The following is a 22,635-nucleotide window of genomic DNA, read 5'->3' as shown; positions in this document are numbered from 1 at the left end:
AGCATAAGCCCAATGATCTTTCTCTACATAAACACATGCACAGAACACTGTCATTTCCAACAAGAGTTCAATTTCCAGTAAAAATTTAGAATAACTCTTTGTTACTTACAAGGATGATATACAAAACAACCTTTCTTTAACTTTAAACCAATGTATAGTATCCAAGCAGACTGTTAAGGGTGATATTCACAATCCCCGATCAAGAATCAAATCAATTAATCCGGATCAGTTTTCATTGATCCATATTCAGAAACTCGGATAAAACCTGATCGTAGATCAGAATGACACATTTTGATCTGAAATGTTGTTCAAACCTTTGAGGTGGATCAATCCTACTTTTGTGCGTTGTTTTTGTTACATTTGACTGTTAATTTAATTGTTTCTTGTTGTGTTGACAATCAATATTGCCATTTCTTGATTAATGGCTAAAGAAAAGTAATAACGCGACTCGGCCAGATATTCTGCTGATGAGCGAACGTTTTTCATGGAAGTATTGAATTTTGTATGTAATGTGTAAATTTAGATAGCACAAGTAAAATTAGTTGCTACCTACCATGTTTTATGTTGTAAAAAATATTACAGAACCAACAAAACGTTAGGGTTGGCCAGTTTCTGAACATTTATTATCAATTACCTTTTCAAAATTAACCTAGAGGATTCATAGGCTTCGCAGCCAAGCTGAATCAGCCACTGATGGTGGCTATGGCTATGGCAATGGCATTACTTCCTGCGTTAACCTAGAGGATGTTGTATCACTGATTGTGGTTAGATTGTTACACAACATATGTCAAAAACTTCCAGTTGAAAAAGTAGATTTCCTTTTGGATAGTACCAATACAATTTCCAAATTATTTTTTTTTCATTTTACATAGAATTCAAAACACTTGACTGTGATGCAACCAGCAAGGATTGCCCATAATGCTAATTTTGATACAGAAAGTTTGCACACACTCTATTGTGCTCCAAGCACATGCTCCAAATATTTTACAGACACAGTACATGCCCGGAATAATATGAATATATGGTAATATTTGCACAAAATATAACAGTTTTGCTTGTCAGAGAATTTATTATAAACATTTAATTGTGCAATTGCAGTTACACTATAGGAATGTATGGTTTTTGCCGTAACTGAACTTTATGTTCGAGTCCCTGGTATCCTAATTTTTATTTTAAAAACTACATTGTCAATAGTTTTATTTTGTGCATTGGTGTTTTTAAACAAAATGCATTTATAACTTGTTCATGTGATTCTTATGACAGATAACTGATCACTAACAAGAGAAATAAAATTATTTGCTTGTTTTAGTTTATTCATCACAATGATTAACAGGTAAAAACAAAATTATCACAACTATTATTTCAGGAACTTGCACTTGGCCTTGAAATATTCTACTAGTTGCTCTGACGAAGGTGGCCTTGAATGTTAGAACAGTTTCAAAACAACTTTGCAAATAAAAATTAGTTGGACCTGCAAAAAAACAGAAGTTTGTCAAAATAACAATCAAAAATTCGCATTTTCTTGCAAAGAATGGTTGTTTATTGCACTATTTAAATGTCGAAACATATGCCAGATATATAAATCTCTTAGCAATTTAGCTTTTATAATGTAAAAGTAAATGGTTAACAAAGGACAGAAACATTTACCAACCCACACACTCATACATTAATTGTACTTGCTTGTTTTCCTTATGTTTCATCTTCCCGCAAAAACTCACACCACAAAGCCTACTTAAAAAACTACTGCTGTCAAAACAAATCACTCCCGAGACCCGTAACCCTACTTCCTGTTGAACTTGTGCAGTGCAGTTTGTTGTTTGCACAATTACTCAACCCTTAAAAATTTGATAAATATTCGTGATACTTTTTGCTACAGCGAATGTTGTATCACGAAACCCCGGATCAAAATTTTGGTAGATCTGGATCAACTGATCTGGGTTTCTGAATACCAACTTGTTCTGATCCTTGATCTTGGATCGGTTGATCCAGGATTGCGGATCAATGTTGATCGGAGATTGTGAATACCACACTAAGTGAATCAAATTGACATTAACAATTTCAGATCAAAAATAAACAACATGAAACATATCAATTATTTTGAAATAACCTACCAGTTTTTCAGCTGCAGTATTTTCAATAAATCGTGACCCATGACCAGGATTGCCTTCACACTTTATTCTCACCCCTGTGTGGAAAAAACGATCAGACAAGTGGGATGACAAAAACACATATTCATATACAACAATTCTTACACCAAAGACACCTTTCCCCATAGAATACAGAATACTTGTTTTCAGGGTGGGCCAAGCCCTCGTCCAGAGCAAATCCGATGTTTAATTCATCGAATTCCCTCGATTTAACAAAAGGCACAATTCCACACTTGCCACCTATTTCCTCATCTGGAAACAGATTTTCAATTAACACTTAACAGCAAATGCAACAAATACTGATTACGATAGATGCAGTAAAATGAGTTTAAAAACCTGGCATGAAAGTTAAATGAATATCTCTTTCAAATTGTTTCCCCTTCTTTTTCAGTCTCCTGATTGCTTCAAGGTACTGAATACCCACACATTTCATATCTTGAGTGCCACGACCGTAAATGTCACCATTAGGTTCCTTTATTGCAGCAAAGGCATCATACTTCCATTTGTCCTAATGGAGAAGGAAGAAATTACAAAAAACAATGTGAAACAATATTTTTTGCACAACCAATTAAAAAAAATAAAGTAAATGGCGGTCTATATGAAAAAAACAGCAATAAAGGATTGCCATTGTATCTTCAAAATAACTCCTTTAATTTATTTGCACCTGAATAATTATAACAATAATCAAATGTCATCCCATAAATTAATTATAATACATTGTAGATTGCTAGAATACACAGTGTTTTGATGTGCCTGTAACAACAACAATTTGGATATATTGCAGAATGCACAGACAAAATTGAACTCTTTAGCTTTGCAATGAGTTATTACAGGGCAAATAGGTGTTTAATTTCACCTCATACACCGGAACAACATCAGTGTGTGAATGAAGCAGAACAGATTTTAGCTTTGGATTTTTTCCTTTCCAAGTCATGATGACAACTGTGTTTTTTGTATCCTCACTGCAGACCTTTTGCATGAATGAGTAGACGTTTTTATGTGCATTCAAAAGCATTTTTATTGCATACTTACTTGAACGTGTCTGACATCAAGACCAATATCTTTCCCATATTCATCCAAAAATGCAACCACAGAGTCTGTAACAATATGCACACCTTTAACTCAATGTACCCGTCATGTTTTTTTATTCACACCCATGCCAATAGGTTTGCAGGCATAGCATTTACCCATGCCATTGTTCTCATATTTATTGTGTGTACAATAAAAATGATTTAATTTGCAGATTTACTTGTGTTCTCGTGGTATTATGAAAGTTTGTAATTTGGGAAAAGGTTATTTTTCTGCAGCCGTTTACCCTATTGTGCAGACAAGCAAGTGTTTAACATATGTTGATTTTTAGTTTTTAAGATCAGGGCAAAATAGGTCCCATGGGAATTGTCTTACCATAATCCGGAGTAGGATGGACAGACTTTATGCGGAGATATTCACGAAACTTGGTGACAGAGTGTGGTTCCATTACCTCCATCTGTGATGATATTCCTGCAAAACACAAACATTCATAATGCACACGTATATCACTCTATTGATGCACACATTGTCCTAAATTTCTTTTATTTCACGCCAATACTAAACTGCAAAACTAGCAAGAAAACCACACTCATTCTGGCAGAATATTAAAGCGTGTTTACCTAATTTTTAAAGGTAAAACATGCATTTATAAAAACAATTCCTCGTGCTAAAATTAGTTCCGATGGTTCAAACCAAAGTCCATAGAAAACTCTATGGCTCTGGTTCAAACATAGTATGAGAATGATTTGAAATATTCCAAGCACACTTTTCCGAATTGTTTCTATGTACTGTGCAGAGGATAAAATTTTGGACTGCGCATGTTTTGTTACGGTCGCAACTTATGTCCACGTATTGGAAGATAATTTTAAATTTGGTGTTTGTTTTGGTATCTTCACTTAGTTTAATGACTATCAGGGTTTGCTTGACGTGGATTTGCATGTTTCTTGCAATTCCAGGTTCGTGCGTTGATTTCCAATTACCTCAATAATTCTTTTCTATATGCATGTTGTTCCTTTAAAAATATGGTAAATACGCTGCCAGAATTCTTCCAGAATGAGTGTGAAAAGCTGCAGCTGGTGTTGGTTGAGGTTGTGTAATGGGACTCCCCCCCCATTAGAATGTGTTTTGTCAGCATATTTATTGAACCATAGAATACGAAAACAGTTTTAGCAAGGTATACTCTATGGTTGCGCAACGGCTCCTACTGATCGTCTCCGTCACGCATAACTTCCAGGAGATCAGTTACGACTTTTTGCACACGAAGAGACAGAAAACTCGCAAATTATTTCCAATTACTTGAAACGTGGTTAGAGTTTCAAGGGTCAGTCGTCCTTTTTTGTTGTTGAAAAAGGACGCTAAAGGCGTACAATTGAAGAAAAGGCTAAGCATGAAGACAAAAAACAATGGTTAAACACAATGCGGAGTCAAGTTACATGGGTATAAGTGCAGGGACCGTGCATATGCTTCACGTCAAGCAGCGTAGGGCCACTTTCTTTAGTAATAATTCGGTTCGGTACGGTATTTCTCACTGGCGATGTTTAGTTCTATAGATCTTGTTTTTTTGCAACATATTTACAAATTCTGTTATTGTTGATTTCCTCTTAGCGTATTTGCATCGATAAATTACAAATCTGGCACAAAGAAGAGCGCAATTTTAAAAGCATCCAAAATATTGTTATTTTGATGTCTACCGAACAGTAAATGCGCAGGAGAAAAATACAAGGGTACACGAAGTTTAGCACTGAGCCAACTGCATACATTTTCCCAGTAATGTGCTGCAATAGGGCAATTTACAAATAAATGTAAAACAGTTTCCTCGGCATTTTCGCAAAAGACACATGCACCTGTTTCTGTAAACTTCAGATCCTTTAACTTTTTATTGGTCACAATGGCCCTGAGATTTGATCTTAATTTGCTTAATTTGAAAACTTATTAATTTAGTTTGAGGTATATTTTTATATATTTGCCTCCAAGGTCGTTGTGGGCCATTACTCCCGTGTCTATAAATTTTTCGAAATAGGGGTTTTCTGCGTTTTTGTAATGCTTTGTTGAGCCAGAGAGGTCTGTTGCATGCGTGGTCGGGGTTTTGCTCAGGATTGATTTCGCAATGTTTATGATACAACGGAGGGTTCTCAATGGGATGAGGCTCCTCAAAATTGTACTTGATGGGCCTACCGTCGCGTTTAATAGTGCCTCCAATCTGTTTGGGTGTAAGAATGGAGTTTGAAGACCCGTTATATATTTTTTGTTTCCTCGCAAAATAGTTCCTCGAGCGCTTTAAATTTTAAAGCCAACATATAGTTCTCAATATGTATCATGCCCGCCCCACCGTTATCCAAACTTTTACACAGGGTAACTCTTTTAATTCGTTACCAAGATGGGCCCCATATAAATTTAAATAAGGCTCGGTCGATTTTACAAATACATTTTTTGGGGATGATCACTGGTAGGACGCACAGTTTATATGTCAATAGAGGTATAATGAGACTCTTAGCTATTGTATTTTGCCGGGAAGGGTTAATCCTCTGGTCGCCCAAAGGTTCATTACTATGTTCGTTTTTTTAGTGCCGGAGAAAAGTTTAGTTCGATAAGTTCCTCATCTTTGTATTTTGTGAGTGGTATTATAACCCCAAGGTACTTAATAGATTCCGAGAGCCATTGAAGTCCATCCTTTTGAAATGGTTTGTGTTGGTTTGAGCGATTTGGACCTATGAAAAAGGCACAGGACTTTTCCACATTTACTTTGCAACCTGTGAAAGATTTTGGTGAAATTCGCATCAGAATCTTTAGTAAAAACGAGTGTATCATCCGCAAATAAGGATGTTTTGTATTCGTTAAGTCGTATGCCTTCAAAATCACCCTGTCTAAGCGCAGTTGCTAGGCATCCGATGCAGAGCACGAATAACGTTGGGGAGAGTGGGTCTCCCTGTCTGACGCCACGTTCTATGTCAAAAGATTCTGAGAGAAAGTTGCTATTGGTGACCCTCGCAGAGGCATTTTGGTAAAAGCATTTAATGAGATTGACAAATCTGACTCCAAACCCGAACGCAGAGAGAGTTGTGTAGATAAATTACCACCATAAAGTGTCAAAGGCTTTATAAATATCTAAAGACAGTACTGCCCCAGGAACGCGGTAATGGTCCGTACTGTCAATCATGTCGAACAGCAACCGGATATTTGTTCATATATATAGCGGTGTGGAAGAAAGCCGTTTTGGTCGTTGGATACGATATCGTCGATAACATCGCGTATTCTTGTGCTGATCACTTTTGCGGCGATCTTATAGTCAACGTTTAGCAGAGTTATTGGGCGATAATTTTGGGCCTGTAAAAGGTCTTTCCCAGGTTTGGGAATTAGGGTGATGAGTCCTTCAGATTGGCTCGCGGACATTTTACCGGTTTCAACCGTAAACTTTCATGCATTTAGGTGGACCAGTTTGATATCATCCCAAAAAATCATGTAAAATTCAACTGGGAAGCCATCCAAGCCTGGCGATTTTTTTTTGCATGGTTTTAATCACATTTAAAAATTCCGCTTCTGCTGTGTCCTCATTCAGTTTTTCCGCTTGTTTGCAAGTGATTTTTGGCAGCGCGAGCTTTTCTAGGTTAAAGTTTTTTTGCTTCTCTAAGGCGTTATGTTTGACGGTTAATTTGCGCTTTAGTACGGCCGCAAATCGGATCGACTCACCCCGAATTACTGCTTTTTATGCGTCCCATCTGGTGTGGGGATTTGTGTCTGTTTCTAGGTTTTCAAGAATGAAGTTGTTGATGACTTTCCTGATTGTTGCCCTGTATTTTTCGTCTTTTAAATGCATAGTATTTAGCTTCCAGTAGCCCTTTCCTTTCGGAGATGGGTTTATTGCAACATCTAAGGTTAGCACACTGTGATCTGACATAATTCCTGGGACAATGTAAACATTTACTACGTCCCTGATTAAGCTGCGATCGACAAGAAAAAAGTCGATTCGGGATAGTGACAGTGGCGATTTTTTTTCTAAGTCGAAAAATGTCGGTAAGATTCGAGTGTTGCATGTAGTTTTGTAAGGTATCAAGTCGTCCTTTTTTAAAGGTGAACGCCCCACGAAAAATCACGCCATGCCGTTGGACCACAGCCGTCACATGCTGACCTCCTTTGCATTGGCAGTTTTGCACGATGTCTGAAGATATTTTGGGAAATTTTATTTCGTTTTTATGCCACATCTTATAAAGTGAGGCTTTCCCGTTGTTTTAGTGAGGAAACCTCAGTATCGTTAAAAATGAACACCGGGAGAGATTAGCAAACGAATCAGTCTCGTTTAAAAAACAAAACTTGTTAGGCCATATGTTGGCCGAAAGAGTGGCAAAAGTGTTGTTGCAATTTAGTGTCAATTTCAACTCTTCTCAGCAAAATAACAATCAAATAAGATACATATATACCTGGAATCCTTCTTTAATATCCATTTGGCAGTTTAAGCCACCTATAACAACGCTAAGTTTTCCAGGAAGTTGTATATTCTCCAATGAAAATATTAGTGCCCTATCACGAGTTGAAACAGTCGGTACAGGTGCATACATGAGAATACCATGTATATTTTTTACATAGTTCATGCGTTTTTTTACCTGGCATTCCCACGTTATATCTTTTATTTTAATTTAATGGTTGAATAACCTGAATTAATTCATCGCCAATATTATTGCATTACACATCCACAGATATGATCGTTGACCATTAGTAAAATAGAACACGAAATGATGATAGCGTCCAACAAAAGAGCGATAGATTCTATTTTCCCGCTTTAAATCCCTGATTGTGTCAGCTAACGTGCGCTACCTAACGACTAGTTGTCGACTAATGGGGTGGATAAAAACTTGGATAAATATTAAGCCTACTGACGACCTTTCTTTTTTTAATACATTCTTCTTGTACATTAATAGTACAAGATTTTTTTAATTTGGCTTTTTAAGAAAATTTTCTTTGATCGGCATTTTTTTGAAAAAATGTTCGCCTAAAGCATTTTTCATTAACTTGCAACCCGTACTACACGTATATAGCCGAATTCAATGTAAAATCACCTGTGGAACAGTTTGGAAATAAATTTTTGTCTGGAGCTTTGACAATGTTACTTAACTTTGGAAGATTAAAATATTCGTAACTCAAAGCGCAATATCCATTACATTGGTCATTGCAATTGCAGTGGTAGGCTATTTAGCCTTTCACGGGTCACATCCAATTGAACGATAGCAAAATTCGCGTTGTCTTTACAGAGTAGAAGTTGCAACGCTTAAATAAAAATAAAGTGTCGTTGTTGGCTTCACCTCAAATGGTCAATTATTTTTGTGATTTGCCAATATGGATTCTAATTTTTTTGCTACGCTTTCCCGGTATTTTGCATTCAAACCTATCACTTCGGCACTCATATATATGATCATTACATTTTACAGGCCAACATCTTACGAAAAAAATCCTTGCTCTTTGGCGCCACGGACAAAGTCGTTTGTTTCATCACAATTATGACAACATTTAAGAGAAACGCAAAGCAGTTTTGAAGATGAGCCGCTGCGCTGCTGACCTGAACGTTAAGACGGAAACGAAGCTGTTTCGTTTTGTATGTTTTTTTTGCGACAATAATGCCAACCAACAAGTGCCCAGTGCGTAGCTTAATTTAATGCGAACTTTACGGTTAGCCTACGTTTTATTATGTTTTTTTTTGCGTATAAACGTTACAATGGTATAATTATTTGTGCCAAAGCAAAGCTTTTTAACATTATGTCACCTATTTATGAAATAAATAGTAATCTATGGGCAAAATGAATTATGGGGCCTGTAAAGTTTATTGATGAGGGCTCTGTGTTTGCAAGCCCACAACTTTCGTGATTTTTTGTTATTTTTCAAGAGTTGGCAAAGTTGTTCAATTCTAAAAAGTCACATGAAGCTCTTTTGCCACATTATTTTTAAGTCCCATAAGCAAATTTTCATTGTTAGTGCACAGCAAGTTGAAAACGTTTTGAAACCACTGTTCTACTGTAAGGTTGTTTTACCATAAACATTATTGGCACCTTGTGTAGGTTTGCAAAGACTGGATTATAACAAAAAGTGTATTTATTATGACGTACAATAGCTCTATATTTGTTAACTTGTTTAGGTAGACGGCCTGGGTGTGAGTAGGGTTCAGTACATGGCAGATGCTTCACGCTTCTAAAGGCCAGCAGCTGTAATCAAACTGCAACAACTGCAGTTACATAGGATCCTACTTGATAATAATGAGTTCAGTTGTGCCAGCCACAATGCATCAGTTAAACGTCAAAAAACACTCCCTTGACCAGGACTACAAGGTCAATTCAACAGATGTGCTTGGACTTGGAATAAATGGAAAAGTTCTTGGCTGCACACATCGTAAAACAGGACAGAAATGTGCTTTAAAGGTATTGGTTATAATATTTTGTAACAGTTCATGACAAAAATATGAGAGGAACTCTGCTCTTAGCTGTAAAAACATATTGTAAATGACAAATACTGTATATACCTTAATATTAAACAATGACATGTTATTGCCAATTGTTGACTCTATTCTTGTTGCTTTGTGTTGGCTTACTACGTTCTTATGTTTTGTGGTCGGAGTTGGGTATTAGCAAACATGAATTTGTGCTGTTTGTGCAATTGACCTTGCTTGTAGGGTCCAATAAATATCTTATAATTTATGTATATTTAATGGTAAAAATACCGAAGATGCACAAATAAATTTGCAACATTGTAATTTCTTTGTAGGTTCTTCATGACAGTCCCAAAGCCAGAAGGGAAGTTGATTTACACTGGCGAGCCTCTGGCAGTGAGCACATCGTCAAGATTATAGATGTTTATGAAAATATGTTCCATGACAAGAAGTGCCTGGTCATTATCATGGAAAGGTGAGATTTGTGGCCGCACTTAGATTTGACATTGCACTTTCTAAGAATGATATACAATTACTTTCAAGAAATGGAAAGTAAAATGCACTAGGAGATTTTCCCTTGTCTTGTAATTGCAGTCATATCATGACTTTGTCTGAGTCAACACCAATCCTGGCACCCCTAAAGGAAATTATGCTTCCTTTTCATTGCCTGTTTTTCTACTTTAAAACTGTCTTACAGCATCCAAATACAAACACTCTCTGCATTATCTAATATCAGTGTACGCATGTTTTTGGTCTTGTGGAGTATATGTATGGAGTTTGCAAAATAAGGAATTCCATGTATGTGTATATATGCATAGTGTATTTTCATTGTGGCTTATGCATTATCAGACCAACTGCCCAAATATGCCAGTTTGTTGAATGCTTCATTTTCTTCAAAGTTCAAATTAAGACACAAAAAACCTCAACCAAATGACTGTTCCTATATCTGGAATTTAAACGCCTAAAATATTTGCGGTGTAATTCCAGACAACAACCAGCAATAACCTCCTTGAACCGACGGTGACGTCATAGCCCATCGCTTTCCCTTGTAGTCATACAATGTAAACGCAGACACGGTCAGAAACCTACATTTTCCCGCCGTCTAATGATTAATCCACAGAACAGCGCGCGCGTACCGCTACCCACTGAAAGGAAACAGTGGTTTGTCTGATGCAGCAAACGTTCTTAGTTCGCCTCTTTCGTGCGCTAGGCGGCCCTTAGGCACGACCTGTATGCGTCGTGCATTCCGCCCCGCCCATTCTAATGTATGTCTGTGTTTGTAATGACGATGAACACGCGTTTTTATAGTGTGAATAACCTGGTATTTAGGGTTCATTGCAAACAAATTCGGTGTGTTTTAATTCGTTTGATTATTTGACCAGCATTAAACTATTATTCACAGTTTAAGCGGTTTTTATTGATTCAGTATTAAATTACCACCAGATTAGGTCCAGTTGATCTTAAACGCATCGATCCTAGTTGCTATTCAACCACCAGCTAGAGACGACTCGTGGTGCTCCAATTTTAGCAACAGCCCTGTATGCGAGCCCTCCATAAACAAACTCACAAACCGACTTGCACGAAACGCCTGCGTTATTTTCAACGCATTACATCATTTCGTGAGTATAAAACACCTGGGTCTGTAAGTCGACGCCAAAGTTGTGCTGTGTATAGTGATGACGCTACCGCGATAAGTGGGGTTATTGTCCGATGGCAGACTCCCCGTGTTTTTCCTGGTGTACGTAACACATTGATGGTTGTTTTTTTCTTTGGGGGCAAAGTTGGATTTTCCTTTGTTTGACTAACATTAGGTTAATGCGATTGGCACTAGATTGTTTATATACAACTACTTCACAATTGTGACTGCAAAATAATTTATGAGCCGAAAATATCGATAACAGCGATTCACTTTTCTTCAAACGTTTTTACAATACACCTGTTTTAAATTTTTCCGCTGAAGATATTTTGCTAATCTATGTATAATGTTGAGCTTTTGTTGGCAAGTTAGGACCGGAGACGCAATCACTGCCGTATCCTTTATATTTACCTAAGATATTCTGTACATACCAATATATTTATAGTTTTAAACTTTTGCAATGATTATGTCAATTTGGAATGCTTGTCATCGTGATCCATACTCACCTTATGCATAGAAACGTGTGTAGTTTGCCTTTAATGACGTAATGATTACCCAACCTTACGTATCGTCATGTGACCGAGGTTGTTTTGCGTCTGCAGGATGCACGGTGGGGAATTATTCAATCAAATCCAGGAACGCGCCGAATCCGCTTTTACCGAGCGAGGTTAGTACGAAAGTAGTACTTTTCTTCTTTGTAATGAAGTACCGGTTGATATGAACTTTTGCAATATATGGTCATTAACAAATGCTGTCATTTTATTTCGGCAAAAACTGTAATGCTACTTTTAATAAAGTTATGCTGATTCAGAACATTTTGACTTTTTTAAGTAAAAATCCTTGTTTGTGCCCCAACGTTGCCGCATCGTTCCATGCAAACAAATCCCCATATGTTGAACGTGTTTTCCCGCAGAGGCCGCCCAAATCATGAAAGACATCGGCAGTGCGATCAAGTATCTCCATGACAACAACATTGCGCACAGAGATGTCAAGCCTGAAAACCTCCTGTATTCGTGCAAAGGAATCGGCGCGGTCCTAAAGCTCACGGACTTCGGTTTCGCCAAACACACGACCAGCATCAATGCCCTCCACACGCCATGTTACACCCCCTATTACGTCGGTACGTGAAACTATATTTCGTGAAGCATTAATTATAAAGCGTTTGACAATGGGTTAGACTGTACGATCACCCACGGTATGAGATTTCTGATGAAAAAATTCCATTTGCTTTTAAACAAATACAACTTCTTCAAGTTTTAAGAAACCTGCAGTTAGGGTTTGCAAATTTATGCTACGGACCCTTATTTGTTAATTTGTTTGTTCTCTGCTACCCAGTCTTGTGTCGTACCAATTTTTCCGTCCAATCAGTGTGAAGCTGACGTAGATTTGATCGCAAAATGCTTACGAAATCAAGGTTAATGTTGTTTGTCATATCGTCATAGGCACAAAGTGTATACTGGGTCTTTGCGAGGTTGCCAACCTCTGCCCAGACGATAGTTGTTGCGCGTCTGTATCGGCTTTTTTACCGTTTATCTTGTATTATGTCTTAATAGGAACTGATATTCGTCGTCCCGTTACAGTTTCACCCCCTTTTTAATAGATAAGATAGCAATTGAATGACGTAAAATTACAGTAGAATCTGCAGGGAAATACCTACCCTTCCATGGCAGTGTTGGCTTCTGATAAGAAAAATCAACACTTTTGCGGCAATCGATTTCGTCTAAATTTAGCGATATATTAAAAACAGAAGAAGGCGACCATGTGCTTCGCGGTAGGACGTGCACTCTGTTTGACCAAGCCAACCGTTTTTATATTTATCGGGCGCCTTGTGGTATCGATTTTTGGGGATACAAATTGCCAACCCAACGTTCTGAATCATGGACCTGTAATTTTCCGTAAAAAACATTCTAGGTTGCCTAAATAAATGGCTTGTTTTTTGCACGATGGACAGTTTAAAGGCATTATTTAACGGGCTGGCCTTCTAGGTTTAATAGAACGACTATACTATGATATATAATATACTAAAGACAAAGTTTTTATCGAACAGTTTCAGTTACGCAAAATGCATTTCTCCGATTGTCATGATACATGACATACATGACAATTTAATATAATCGTATGTGACAGCTTTGGCCTATGTGGTTGATATTTTAAAGTAACGTGCAATTATTTGTCAACATCTGCAACGCGTCTTTTAAGGCGTGGCAACGGAAGTCAATTTAATACATGAAAAAGCTGTCTTGTGGACTTTTACTTTTCCAATAATACCCAGAAGTAGGGAGATATTCATTTCCTTGCTCCTAAACGAGTTAAAAGCCGGCGACTGCATTCACGCTGCCCTTGTGTGAAACGCTTGACCTTCATGACTTGCAAAGGCGCGGTCGTCTCGTAAACGTCGTAGTAATTGTCGGTGTTGCAAAATTTTAATTTCAACGTAAATCAGTGAGACGTGGGCGCAGAGTCAGTTACAAACTCTACGTTTAGAACCTCTTCCTTTTGACAGCAATTTTTTTATAACCAAACCTTGTACAGTGTACAGCGGTGTTTACATCAAATGCTTTCTGACTTAAGATGCAGCATACTTAGGTTTTTGCAGTAACACTAACATTTCACTTTGCGTTTCAGCACCCGAAGTCCTCGGGCCAGAACACTACGACAAATCGTGCGACATGTGGTCGATAGGAGTGATCATGTACATTTTGTAAGTAAACATTGTTGCCTAATCTACCCTAGCTGTCTTCTACGAACGTAAGGAATTTCCACGTATTATTTCCATTTGCTTCGTTGTGAGTGAAAAACTCCTCAATGCTAATAGTTTTCTCAGAAGTTATTTCACAGTTTTATTTGCCCCAGTAGTCAGTTAGTAAATGATCTTAGTTCAAATTTGCCTAAAAGTCGTTGAAATAAACATGTTCAGTAATTGTATTCTGTTATTTTGCCCCCCTGGAGTTTGACTGCTGACTATCAGACAACGCATTTTCGCCGGTCTCTGATGACGTCGTCGTCGTGTCAAAATATGCGCTTACCCCATTTGCGGTGTGACAGATTAACACATTGTTTGGCACTTCTGCACGTATCGCACGCTCTGTGAAGAACGCAGTTAATGTTGTGTGTGTATATTTGAAGCTGTGGGTGAATTGAGTACGCAGGATCGTATTCAACAACCCCATTATTCCTTTTCAGCCGCCTTCCGCCTTTTGTTTGTTTTGCAAGCTGTCGTAGCGTTGAAACGATGATGAAGATGCGTCCTTACACTTTCTTGAGAGCGAGCTTAGAAAAACTTCCGCTCAGTTCGATACACTAGCACCTCTTTAGAGCGTGGCCCATCGGGTTCAACACTTACATAACTCTGTGGTTTATTGACTGTACTGTTAACCCGTCTATACATTATGGTTGGTACAAAACATGCGTCTGAAGTTTATAATAATGTATAGACGTTTATGTGTTGATATTATTGTTGACATCCTTTGTTGACTCTACTTATCCTCATTTGGACGCATTGGTTTTGAGATAAGTCTGGGGTAGTTTCTGGTATATTGCCACCCAGCTGTTGTAAAGACAAATTTATTCAATACATCTTGCAAGGTAAGTTACAGATGAAGTTCCCAAACCTCATTATCAGACCAAAATCGGGTTTTTGATGTAATACCAAACACTCATCATTGTAACGTTGTATGGTGACTGAAATCGTTACCTAGGGTACCACACGGTGTGGTTTGACCCAGGCGGAACTGAAACTTTGATTAATCAAGTCGTGGTCGGGCTTGACTGGAAATTACTTATCTTCTGTTCCAGTAAGGTAAAACACTAACAACCGTTTTTTTGTCACTTCGGTAATCTAAAACCAAGCAGAACGACCAGTTTTTGTTGATGTGTTGTTATTGCCGCCCCCAGTGCATCAGGTGATTCCTCGTCATGATTACAATTGTTTTTCTGGAGTTTATGCTGCGACCGTTGCAACATTAAAGTTAACTAAGTTTAGTTTTTTGTTTTTATTACTTTGCCCTTTTGAACCAGAGCCTATTTTAGTGATTACCACAAAATTGGAAACCTCTTTGCATTGCCTTTATTGTTTCAACAAATGTGGTATGGTTAATTGTTCTCAGACAATGAGCTTCCGAAAAAAGGATACTGTAATTACTGATAATTTTAAACTGAGTGCTCTGCTCTTTTACCCCGGAAATAATGAGGTAACGCATTGTTTCTGTTGTACGGGGGAATTGGGAGACTATCTGTTTCTAAAATTAATCAATTTTAAATGTTACTAAAACAACTTTGTGTCCACGCTTCTGATTTTATAAAACATGTTTCGCTTTTTATTAAAGCATCTTCAGTTCTTATTCAAATAGATTTTCAAATAGATTTGCATTTAAATCTATTTGAAAATCTAACATTTAAAATTGAATTGATGGTTAACTTGTGTCACGTGAAAAAAGTGCTGCTGGTTAGGTAGATTTAATGAAGTAAAAACATTTTATTGGTAAAATTAATCAACCTGCATTAGTGGAGAATTTAATCTAGTATTTGTGACCATACAAGTTAATTGGCATCCCATTTGAATACTAGTGCACAAATTGGACAGAGAAAAGAATTTCGAAACTCGAAAATTTGCATTGCTTTGTGTGGTAGAGAAGAAAGTCCATATAAATTCGCATGTGTCTATAATTGCTTCCATTCCATATGTCATCAACGCGTTTAATTATCTAAACCTGATCAAAGTTTCAATTCTTTGTGAACCATGCAAAACACATGAGAAAAACTCAAGAAAATCTCATTTTCACTCCCTAATAAATAGTTTACACCCGACACGAGAAGTTTCCTCGGTGCCAGCATATAATTTAGTCTATTCTGTTTCGCGCAGAAGCCGCAAACCTTAGGTAAGGGAGAAAGGTGCTTTTGCGCATTTACCTTCGTCCGCCTCGTCTTCCGGAGGCAGCCCAGTGTCTACCTGTAATCGGTCCACTCTGATCCTGTGTAAATAAACCTGCGTGTCCGGGTCAATTTTTACGCATTTGTGCCGTTTGTTTTGGTTGTGGTTCTACAACAACGGTTGCTTTCCGCAGCACGAGTTTACGTGAATGTGTTGTGTATATACCTTGGATGGTTCACACTGCTCTGTTTAAACGTTGAGTGTTAAAAACTCCTTACTTCTTATTAAATAAAAACGTGTTGCATGTTTTTGTTTCAAACGCTTTTTTTATGTTGGCCGCAAATACATGCCAACATAAAAAAATAAGCGTTAGAAAAAAATTATTTATGTTGACCGCAAATAGAAGTTTTTATCTAGTGTGTGCGTGTATTCAAACAAACAACTCCATACTGGAAACTGTGTATCCATTTCAGAATATATTGTGTTACTATGCTCCACTATCATGGAAAAAATTTTTCCACAGGTTTACCTGAATGTCGGTGGAATGTAAACAGCTGTTCAACAAAATAATACCATGTCGATAATTTCAAACCGCGAACGCGGATCTTAAAGCTTACCACCTCATAATCCTATTATTACGCGTTTGCAGAATATGCGGCTTTCCGCCGTTCTACAGCTACCACGGTCTGGCCATATCTCCTGGCATGAAGACGAGAATACGCAACGGGCAATACACCTTTCCCGACCCGGAGTGGAGCAATGTGTCTGACGAATGTAAGTTGAACTCACATGACTTTGGATGTCTGTTTTTTTTTATTCTTCCAGTCCCAACGTGCTTTTAGCGCCTTTGCGCAAAGAAAACTTTGGCCTAAGACAACTTAGTACAAAAAGCGCCTCGCTCTTCTACGTATCGTATAGTAGACAAAAGTTTGTCCTCTTTGACCTGTGCGTATGCTGAGATGTAAACCCGAAAAACCCTCTTTTTTATAACCCTGTTTCGGCAACATGGTAATGTAAGGGTAGAATGTGGCGCATATTTGAAACATCAAGAGATGTTTTTATGCCAGATATAAAGGAGTTTTGTAGTTTTAGTTATGTAGTTCGAACACCTTCGTTATACATACTTTCAACCTTCCAAGTTCGAGTTGGGATGTGCGTAAAAAACAAAATTTTGCGATTTAACCGTCTCATTTTCTGCTTACGGAGGGCGTTTTGTTGGTTAACGGGTAAAGATTGGACGGGATGTGACGTACAAGTTTGGCAACAGGAACACATGTGTATCTTAATCGCAATTTGTCTCCTAACAAAGTGGTAAACGACTCCAACCAATTCCTTAACCAGCTAAACAGTTCTTCGCTCGTTTACCTGTGCTCAGCACTCTTGTGTATTTAAAAAAGGGACCCATCATCTTTTTAAGTGTTTCGTTTAATCAGAAATCTATTTTCCACCCTTCGTTAGCGAACATATGATTAGATCATCCAAACAGGATGTGCGTGCTTTCATGTTTGTTTTATCAAAACCTTATTCAGCCAAATACCGATTCAAAACTGCTCAAAGCATGACGCCCTGCCTTGCTCGTGGGTATTCCGCTCGTGACCAGATCGTCTCCGCTTGTTCGATGCGTTGGGGTTTTTGTCGCCCTAGGCACCGAATCCGGCCTTGCTCTGACTCTCTGGTCAAACATTACGCGGTAATATGTTTTGTTGCCACGCTGGGACGCGGAACTTGACCTGTGCGCAAAACACATGGACTGGACTAAAATTGTGCTCGGATGACGAGGGTTAAATCGGCGACGTAATCGTATAATTATAGAAACGTCAGCTCATAATTGTATTGCGCAACAAGTCCCCGGCCATGGTCGCGTCGACGGAATTTGCATAAAACATGAATGTGTTGTTTCGAAAGCAAGTCCAGACTTCAGCAATAAGTATCCTTAGGGTGTTTTCCTGGACGTTTCCCACATGTCACCAATTTGATTAACGCCTCTTATCTTGTTGGGTTGTTGATGACGAGATGTTTAATTTCCGTAGCCCATCTGTGCCAGGGCGCTCGATACGCGAGGCATTTGCTAATGTTTGACAACCTACCTTGCTTTTTTTTACATCCGGACAAACGGTTAAGTTAATACCTCTAATATTTTCGGTCGCGCCCTTCTCACAACCGGACAAGGAGAAAGTCAACCAATCCGTATTTGATTTTCGTTCAAATTGAGTCACCTACACACGAGAGGTTTTGTGGTTTTGCACACCGCCACCGGTACTACGAGATTGTCAGTGGTCTCGTCGAGCTTGATAAAAAACAAAGGATTCAACATCCTTCGACACTAATGTTGATCCATATCAAGTTCATGTTGCCATGTCGAAATTGTTCGATTAACAGCCGATACAATAAAATGGCAGCCGTGCATGTCGAACCTGTTTCCGTAAAAGTCTTTCCTCCATCAACTATTCAAAACAAAACTTCCTTCACAAATATGTAAAAATTAGGGAAAGATGGAGATATTGTCTGTAGCGAAGTTATACAACAGGGTCACGCGTTAGTTTGTGATCAACCTCATGCGTCACTGCGGCCGATAGCAGACCCTGTATTACGTCATCGGGAAGATAATCTTGTACCAACACATGTTCGGTTCAACGAGCCAAATGTTCGTGTCGGAAAAATGCGGGAAATGCGCACGATTTTCCCCCGCTTGCTAAATTCGGTGTGTTTGTTTGTGTTGGGCGTGGTTGTGGAAAGAATTGAATGGTTTAAAATCGACAGGCAACCACAGGGTTGCTTTTTTACACAAAACATACATTTGACGCCAATTTTTCCTGGCGTTTTTTTCTGTTGCTAAATTTCCTGACATTGGTTGGCATGGTAACCAACCGCAAAACCACGCTCCAGCTGAAGTAACTCCCATTGTTGTTCAATTTGAAGGTAAAGCCGTCATTCGCAAACTACTCAACACCGACCCAGAGAAGCGAATGAACATCAACGACTTCATGACCAACCCGTGGGTGTCGGTAAGTTCGCTATTATTTTTTTAACAAAAAATGAATGTTTTATCGTTCATTGTTGTTCCGCATTAGTTCGATATGTACGGATTTAAGTACAGAAGATGATGCGAGTGAACATATGTAACCACTGCTGGTATCCCAGCGTTTCTGCGTGACTGCCACACTAAAGCAAACGAAAATCGTTCGCTGCTGAATTGGCGTTATTTGGATGGGAAGTGACTTGACTATCCTGGAGAAATGCCTTTTGGGGGAATTTAATTACGTTAACCACCGAGCCTGTCTGTTATGGTTTCACTATGGCTTTGGATCAGTTACCGCAAATTAGTCGATTTCGGCCAGTTTGTAAATCTTAAACTTCCAAGCAATGTTTCTTTGTTATTTTTTGAATATAATTAATCTGCAGCTTAAAACATATGTGTACTAACGTGGATCTTGTTTTGTAACAGGGGGTGTGTGACGTCCCTCAGACTCCACTCTTCTCTGCAAGAGTTTTGAAAGAGGAGGAAGCACAATGGCCAGAAGTGCAGGTACGTTAGACTCAAGTTCCACAAAAGCCTGTGAAACCTATACGACAAAACCTGGTTTCGTTCCTCAGAATGAGTTAAAACTGCCTTTTAGTCGATCCGAAAAAAATTAAGTTTGTATTGCTCAAGATTAAGAAAACTTGGCAAAGGTGGGAGTGTTGAATTAAAAGTAGCCCGATATCTAATTTCGATGCAAGTGCCGCGAGTAATAATTTAACGAGGGCATGGGAAATTTAGTGGCACCACAGCAGCTTAAAACGACTATTTTTATAATCAGGGATATTTCGCTGTCGAAACTTTTAATCGGCAACCGTTCCTAGAAACACGCCGCATTGATATCGATATTTATGGCAGCCGGGAAATTCTTTCGCTGAAGTTACTGGAGATATGACCGAGCTGCCATTTAAACCTCGCGTTCGAGTGCCGTGTACCAATTCAGCGAAACGACGTCAAAACTCGTCGCAAATTTTAACTGACAGGCGATTGAGTCACAAGCAAGTGCCCAAACTCTGCCCCAACGCGTTCGGGGGTTCCCCTTTGCCTCGCTACAAGCTTTCACGTTCCCCATGTCCGGCGACTGACGCATCTGTTGCCCGCTACTTCGAATGACGCATATGCATATGCTTAGCATTGTGCGCGTTGGTTGCAACAGCGGCGAAAATAGAAAGACAATTGATTTATGAGCGGCATTGCGACACCGACGCAATTCCCCCTTTCGTTCTGCTCCGGTGCAATTCCCTGTATTGAAGCTAAAAATAATGCTTGCGCTAAATTTGGTCTTGGCGTTTAATCTTAGCTTTGAGTAATTGAGAAACTCAACAAGAAATACCAACTATCAAATACCACAGAGCCACAAAAATCTATTCTCGTCTCCTAACATGATTGGCGTCACGCTAGGAATCTTTGTGTAGGTACCCGGTGTAAATGAAACTTACTCTTCTCCATTTATCGGTGCTTTTGAAAACAAGGTTAAACCCGCTTTTTGCGTAGGATGAAATGGCGAACGCTCTAGCTACAATGAGAGTGGACTACGACCAGGTCACCCCCATCAAAAACCTGGATACGGCAAATAATAAACTACTGCAGAAGAGAAAAAAGCGATCCAAGTCCATTGAAGCTGTCAAATGAAGAACTATCACAAGATTTTCATACGAAGAAGACGGACAATAATAGTTTTGATATGTAGCTCCTTTTTATCCTCCATGGCCTTGTGTAAGTTGTTTTATATGGCGGCAGTGCTGATGGTGTCCTCTGTCTCAACAATCGCCGAAAAGCGTTTAGATTATTGTTTTTGTGTGTCTAGGTTTATAGTATGATGATTTTTTTTTATGGCGAGTTAAGCTTGGTTTCTCCCTAATGATTCAAACGAAGGTCTGCAATTGCAAACGTCCAATCTTTACGGCATTTTCACTTGACTATTGGTATCAAGCTATAGAATAGTGTTTAACGCAATGCGAGTGTTTCAATGAATTTTTACTCATGAAATTGTGATTTTTATTCGGTTTTTAAAGTCTATATTTATTCCTCAGATTCTGTTTTAACCAAGTTATCCTAATCGTATTTGCGCCAATCTGTCACTTTTTACAAGGCGGTGGTTTGGATTTGGCCCACAGCCGACTTTTCACGCGTCTGCGTGCATCTGTTGCTTACGTCACACGTAACGCAACACCCTTTAATTGCTTTCATCTGGAGATGTTAAACCTCCACATAAAGACATTGTGAAGTAAAGACAATCCCCTACCTGTTGATTTCAACGGGCGAGTGAATTATATTTTTTAAATTTCCTGGTGTTTCCCTGTTACGTGGACTTGCTTCGAGCAACAAAATGGGGATAACATCGTGCACGAAAAGCTTTTTTTTCGTCGTGACTATGGAGGGCGTTTTCCGATTCGTGCACTGTTCCCGTTAGTGATCTTACTTCTCTTATCGGCGTTTCACAGCGAACTCTTGCAACCTTTTTTTCGAATCATGACCTTAGATCACCACGTAATGTTGCCATGAAAAAGGAGCCGATTTGTAGGATGTCAATATGCCGGACTAACGCTTGCCAATTCGCAGATACCCAAAAATTCCACACAAGTTGTTGAGACCGTGAGATTCCAAAATATGTTTTATGCAAAGAAGTATGTCCTATAGGTATAGACCAGTGCTTCCCAACCTTTTTCAGTTCGCGACCCACTTTTAATGCAAGTTTTATTGTGCGACCCACAATGAGATATGACCAAACGATGTTACGTAATGATAATGCAATAATTTCGTGATCTAATAGAAAACTGTAACCTTCATAAATGCTTCGCGACCCACCTGAAATAGCTTCGCGACCCACCAATGGGTCGGGACCCACTGGTTGAGAAGCACTGGTATAGACGAAGGTAGCACACCGCTTAGTATTGAATCTCGTATATTTCGGCTAATCTCAAATGTCTTCATACGGGTAATTGTCGCTATATGGCGATTTGAAATTTTTTTTCGTTAGATCTCATCTCAGATATCAAATGTCTTTTTCAGCACCAAGTGTTGCTAAATGACCATAACCGGTGCTGTTCCTCAAGCATCTTGACGACAGATTTTCATGAATTTTCGGTGGCCGTTGCATTCCGGTTCACTCGTCTCATGCGACCTTCACATTGTGAGTCGTCCCCCTCGTGTTCCTTGTCGCCCCCTAGTGTTCATTCCTGCTCCCTAAGGTGGTCATTGTGTTCAGCGCCATATCCATGCGCTCTTTATCCGTCTGCACTCATTCTTTGCGCGTGTTGTGATTGTTGGCTTGTTGTTGTGTATAAACTCGATCGCGTTTGTTTAGTTTCTTCACCGAACAAATGAGCGACTCCTTGACTGTTTCACGATCCGCCTTTTTCATGTTGGTATTTTTCGCCTTCCCGCTTTTCCCCTTTTACCGCAAAAAATCCTCGTCGCTCCCTTCTGTACATAGTAATTTCAGGTTAGCATTATTCAAATAAACTTGAGCGCAACGTGGCATTGCGTGCCTAACTTACCGTGCTGGAGGAAGGTTGTATTTTA

At 38.8% G+C, this 22,635-nt stretch overlaps 2 protein-coding genes across 2 annotated transcripts; one reads left to right on the top strand and one right to left on the bottom strand.

Annotated features, from left to right (window-relative positions):
* Window positions 1–209: 209 nt before the first annotated feature.
* Window positions 210–3,773, bottom strand: LOC145894472 (aminoacylase-1-like). Its single transcript, XM_082983081.1, has 8 exons — window positions 3,552–3,773; window positions 3,180–3,244; window positions 3,004–3,117; window positions 2,484–2,655; window positions 2,253–2,399; window positions 2,112–2,185; window positions 1,954–2,029; window positions 210–1,471 (listed from the first exon to the last, which is right to left on the bottom strand). Exons 1-8 carry the CDS (start codon window positions 3,631–3,633, stop codon window positions 1,311–1,313), a joined length of 891 nt encoding a protein of 296 aa, XP_082839207.1. The 5' UTR covers window positions 3,634–3,773; the 3' UTR covers window positions 210–1,310.
* A 1,469-nt stretch (window positions 3,774–5,242) lies between these two features.
* Window positions 5,243–22,584, top strand: LOC145895151 (MAP kinase-activated protein kinase 2-like). Its single transcript, XM_082983927.1, has 11 exons — window positions 5,243–7,383; window positions 8,597–8,760; window positions 9,298–9,577; window positions 9,921–10,060; window positions 11,824–11,888; window positions 12,135–12,341; window positions 13,847–13,922; window positions 16,741–16,865; window positions 19,011–19,096; window positions 19,537–19,617; window positions 20,605–22,584. The coding sequence occupies exons 3-11, from the start codon at window positions 9,416–9,418 to the stop codon at window positions 20,740–20,742; spliced, it is 1,080 nt and encodes a 359-aa protein (XP_082840053.1). The 5' UTR covers window positions 5,243–7,383; window positions 8,597–8,760; window positions 9,298–9,415; the 3' UTR covers window positions 20,743–22,584.
* Window positions 22,585–22,635: the final 51 nt, after the last annotated feature.

This window comes from Ascidia mentula, chromosome 1 (assembly GCF_947561715.1).
Source record: "Ascidia mentula chromosome 1, kaAscMent1.1, whole genome shotgun sequence".
In the NCBI taxonomy this organism is placed as follows: domain Eukaryota; kingdom Metazoa; phylum Chordata; class Ascidiacea; order Phlebobranchia; family Ascidiidae; genus Ascidia; species Ascidia mentula.
The sequence above is the reverse complement of the archived record's forward strand: the minus strand, read 5'-3'. Positions and strand labels throughout refer to the sequence as shown.

Bases quoted from the DNA above. Each gene is read 5' to 3' on its own strand.
- LOC145894472 (XM_082983081.1), bottom strand. From the start codon at position 3,633: ATGGAGGTAATGGAACCACACTCTGTCACCAAGTTTCGTGAATATCTC. The intron at 2,400-2,483 runs GTTTTTAAACTC...ATCTGTTTCCAG, and splicing joins TCATTTAACTTTCATGCCAG to ATGAGGAAATAGGTGGCAAG. The intron at 2,030-2,111 runs GTAGGTTATTTC...TGATTCACTTAG, and splicing joins ATACTGCAGCTGAAAAACTG to TGTGGTATTCACAATCTCCG.
- LOC145895151 (XM_082983927.1), top strand. From the start codon at position 9,416: ATGAGTTCAGTTGTGCCAGCCACAATGCATCAGTTAAACGTCAAAAAA. The intron at 13,923-16,740 runs GTAAGTAAACAT...ACGCGTTTGCAG, and splicing joins GGAGTGATCATGTACATTTT to AATATGCGGCTTTCCGCCGT. The intron at 19,618-20,604 runs GTACGTTAGACT...CTTTTTGCGTAG, and splicing joins CACAATGGCCAGAAGTGCAG to GATGAAATGGCGAACGCTCT.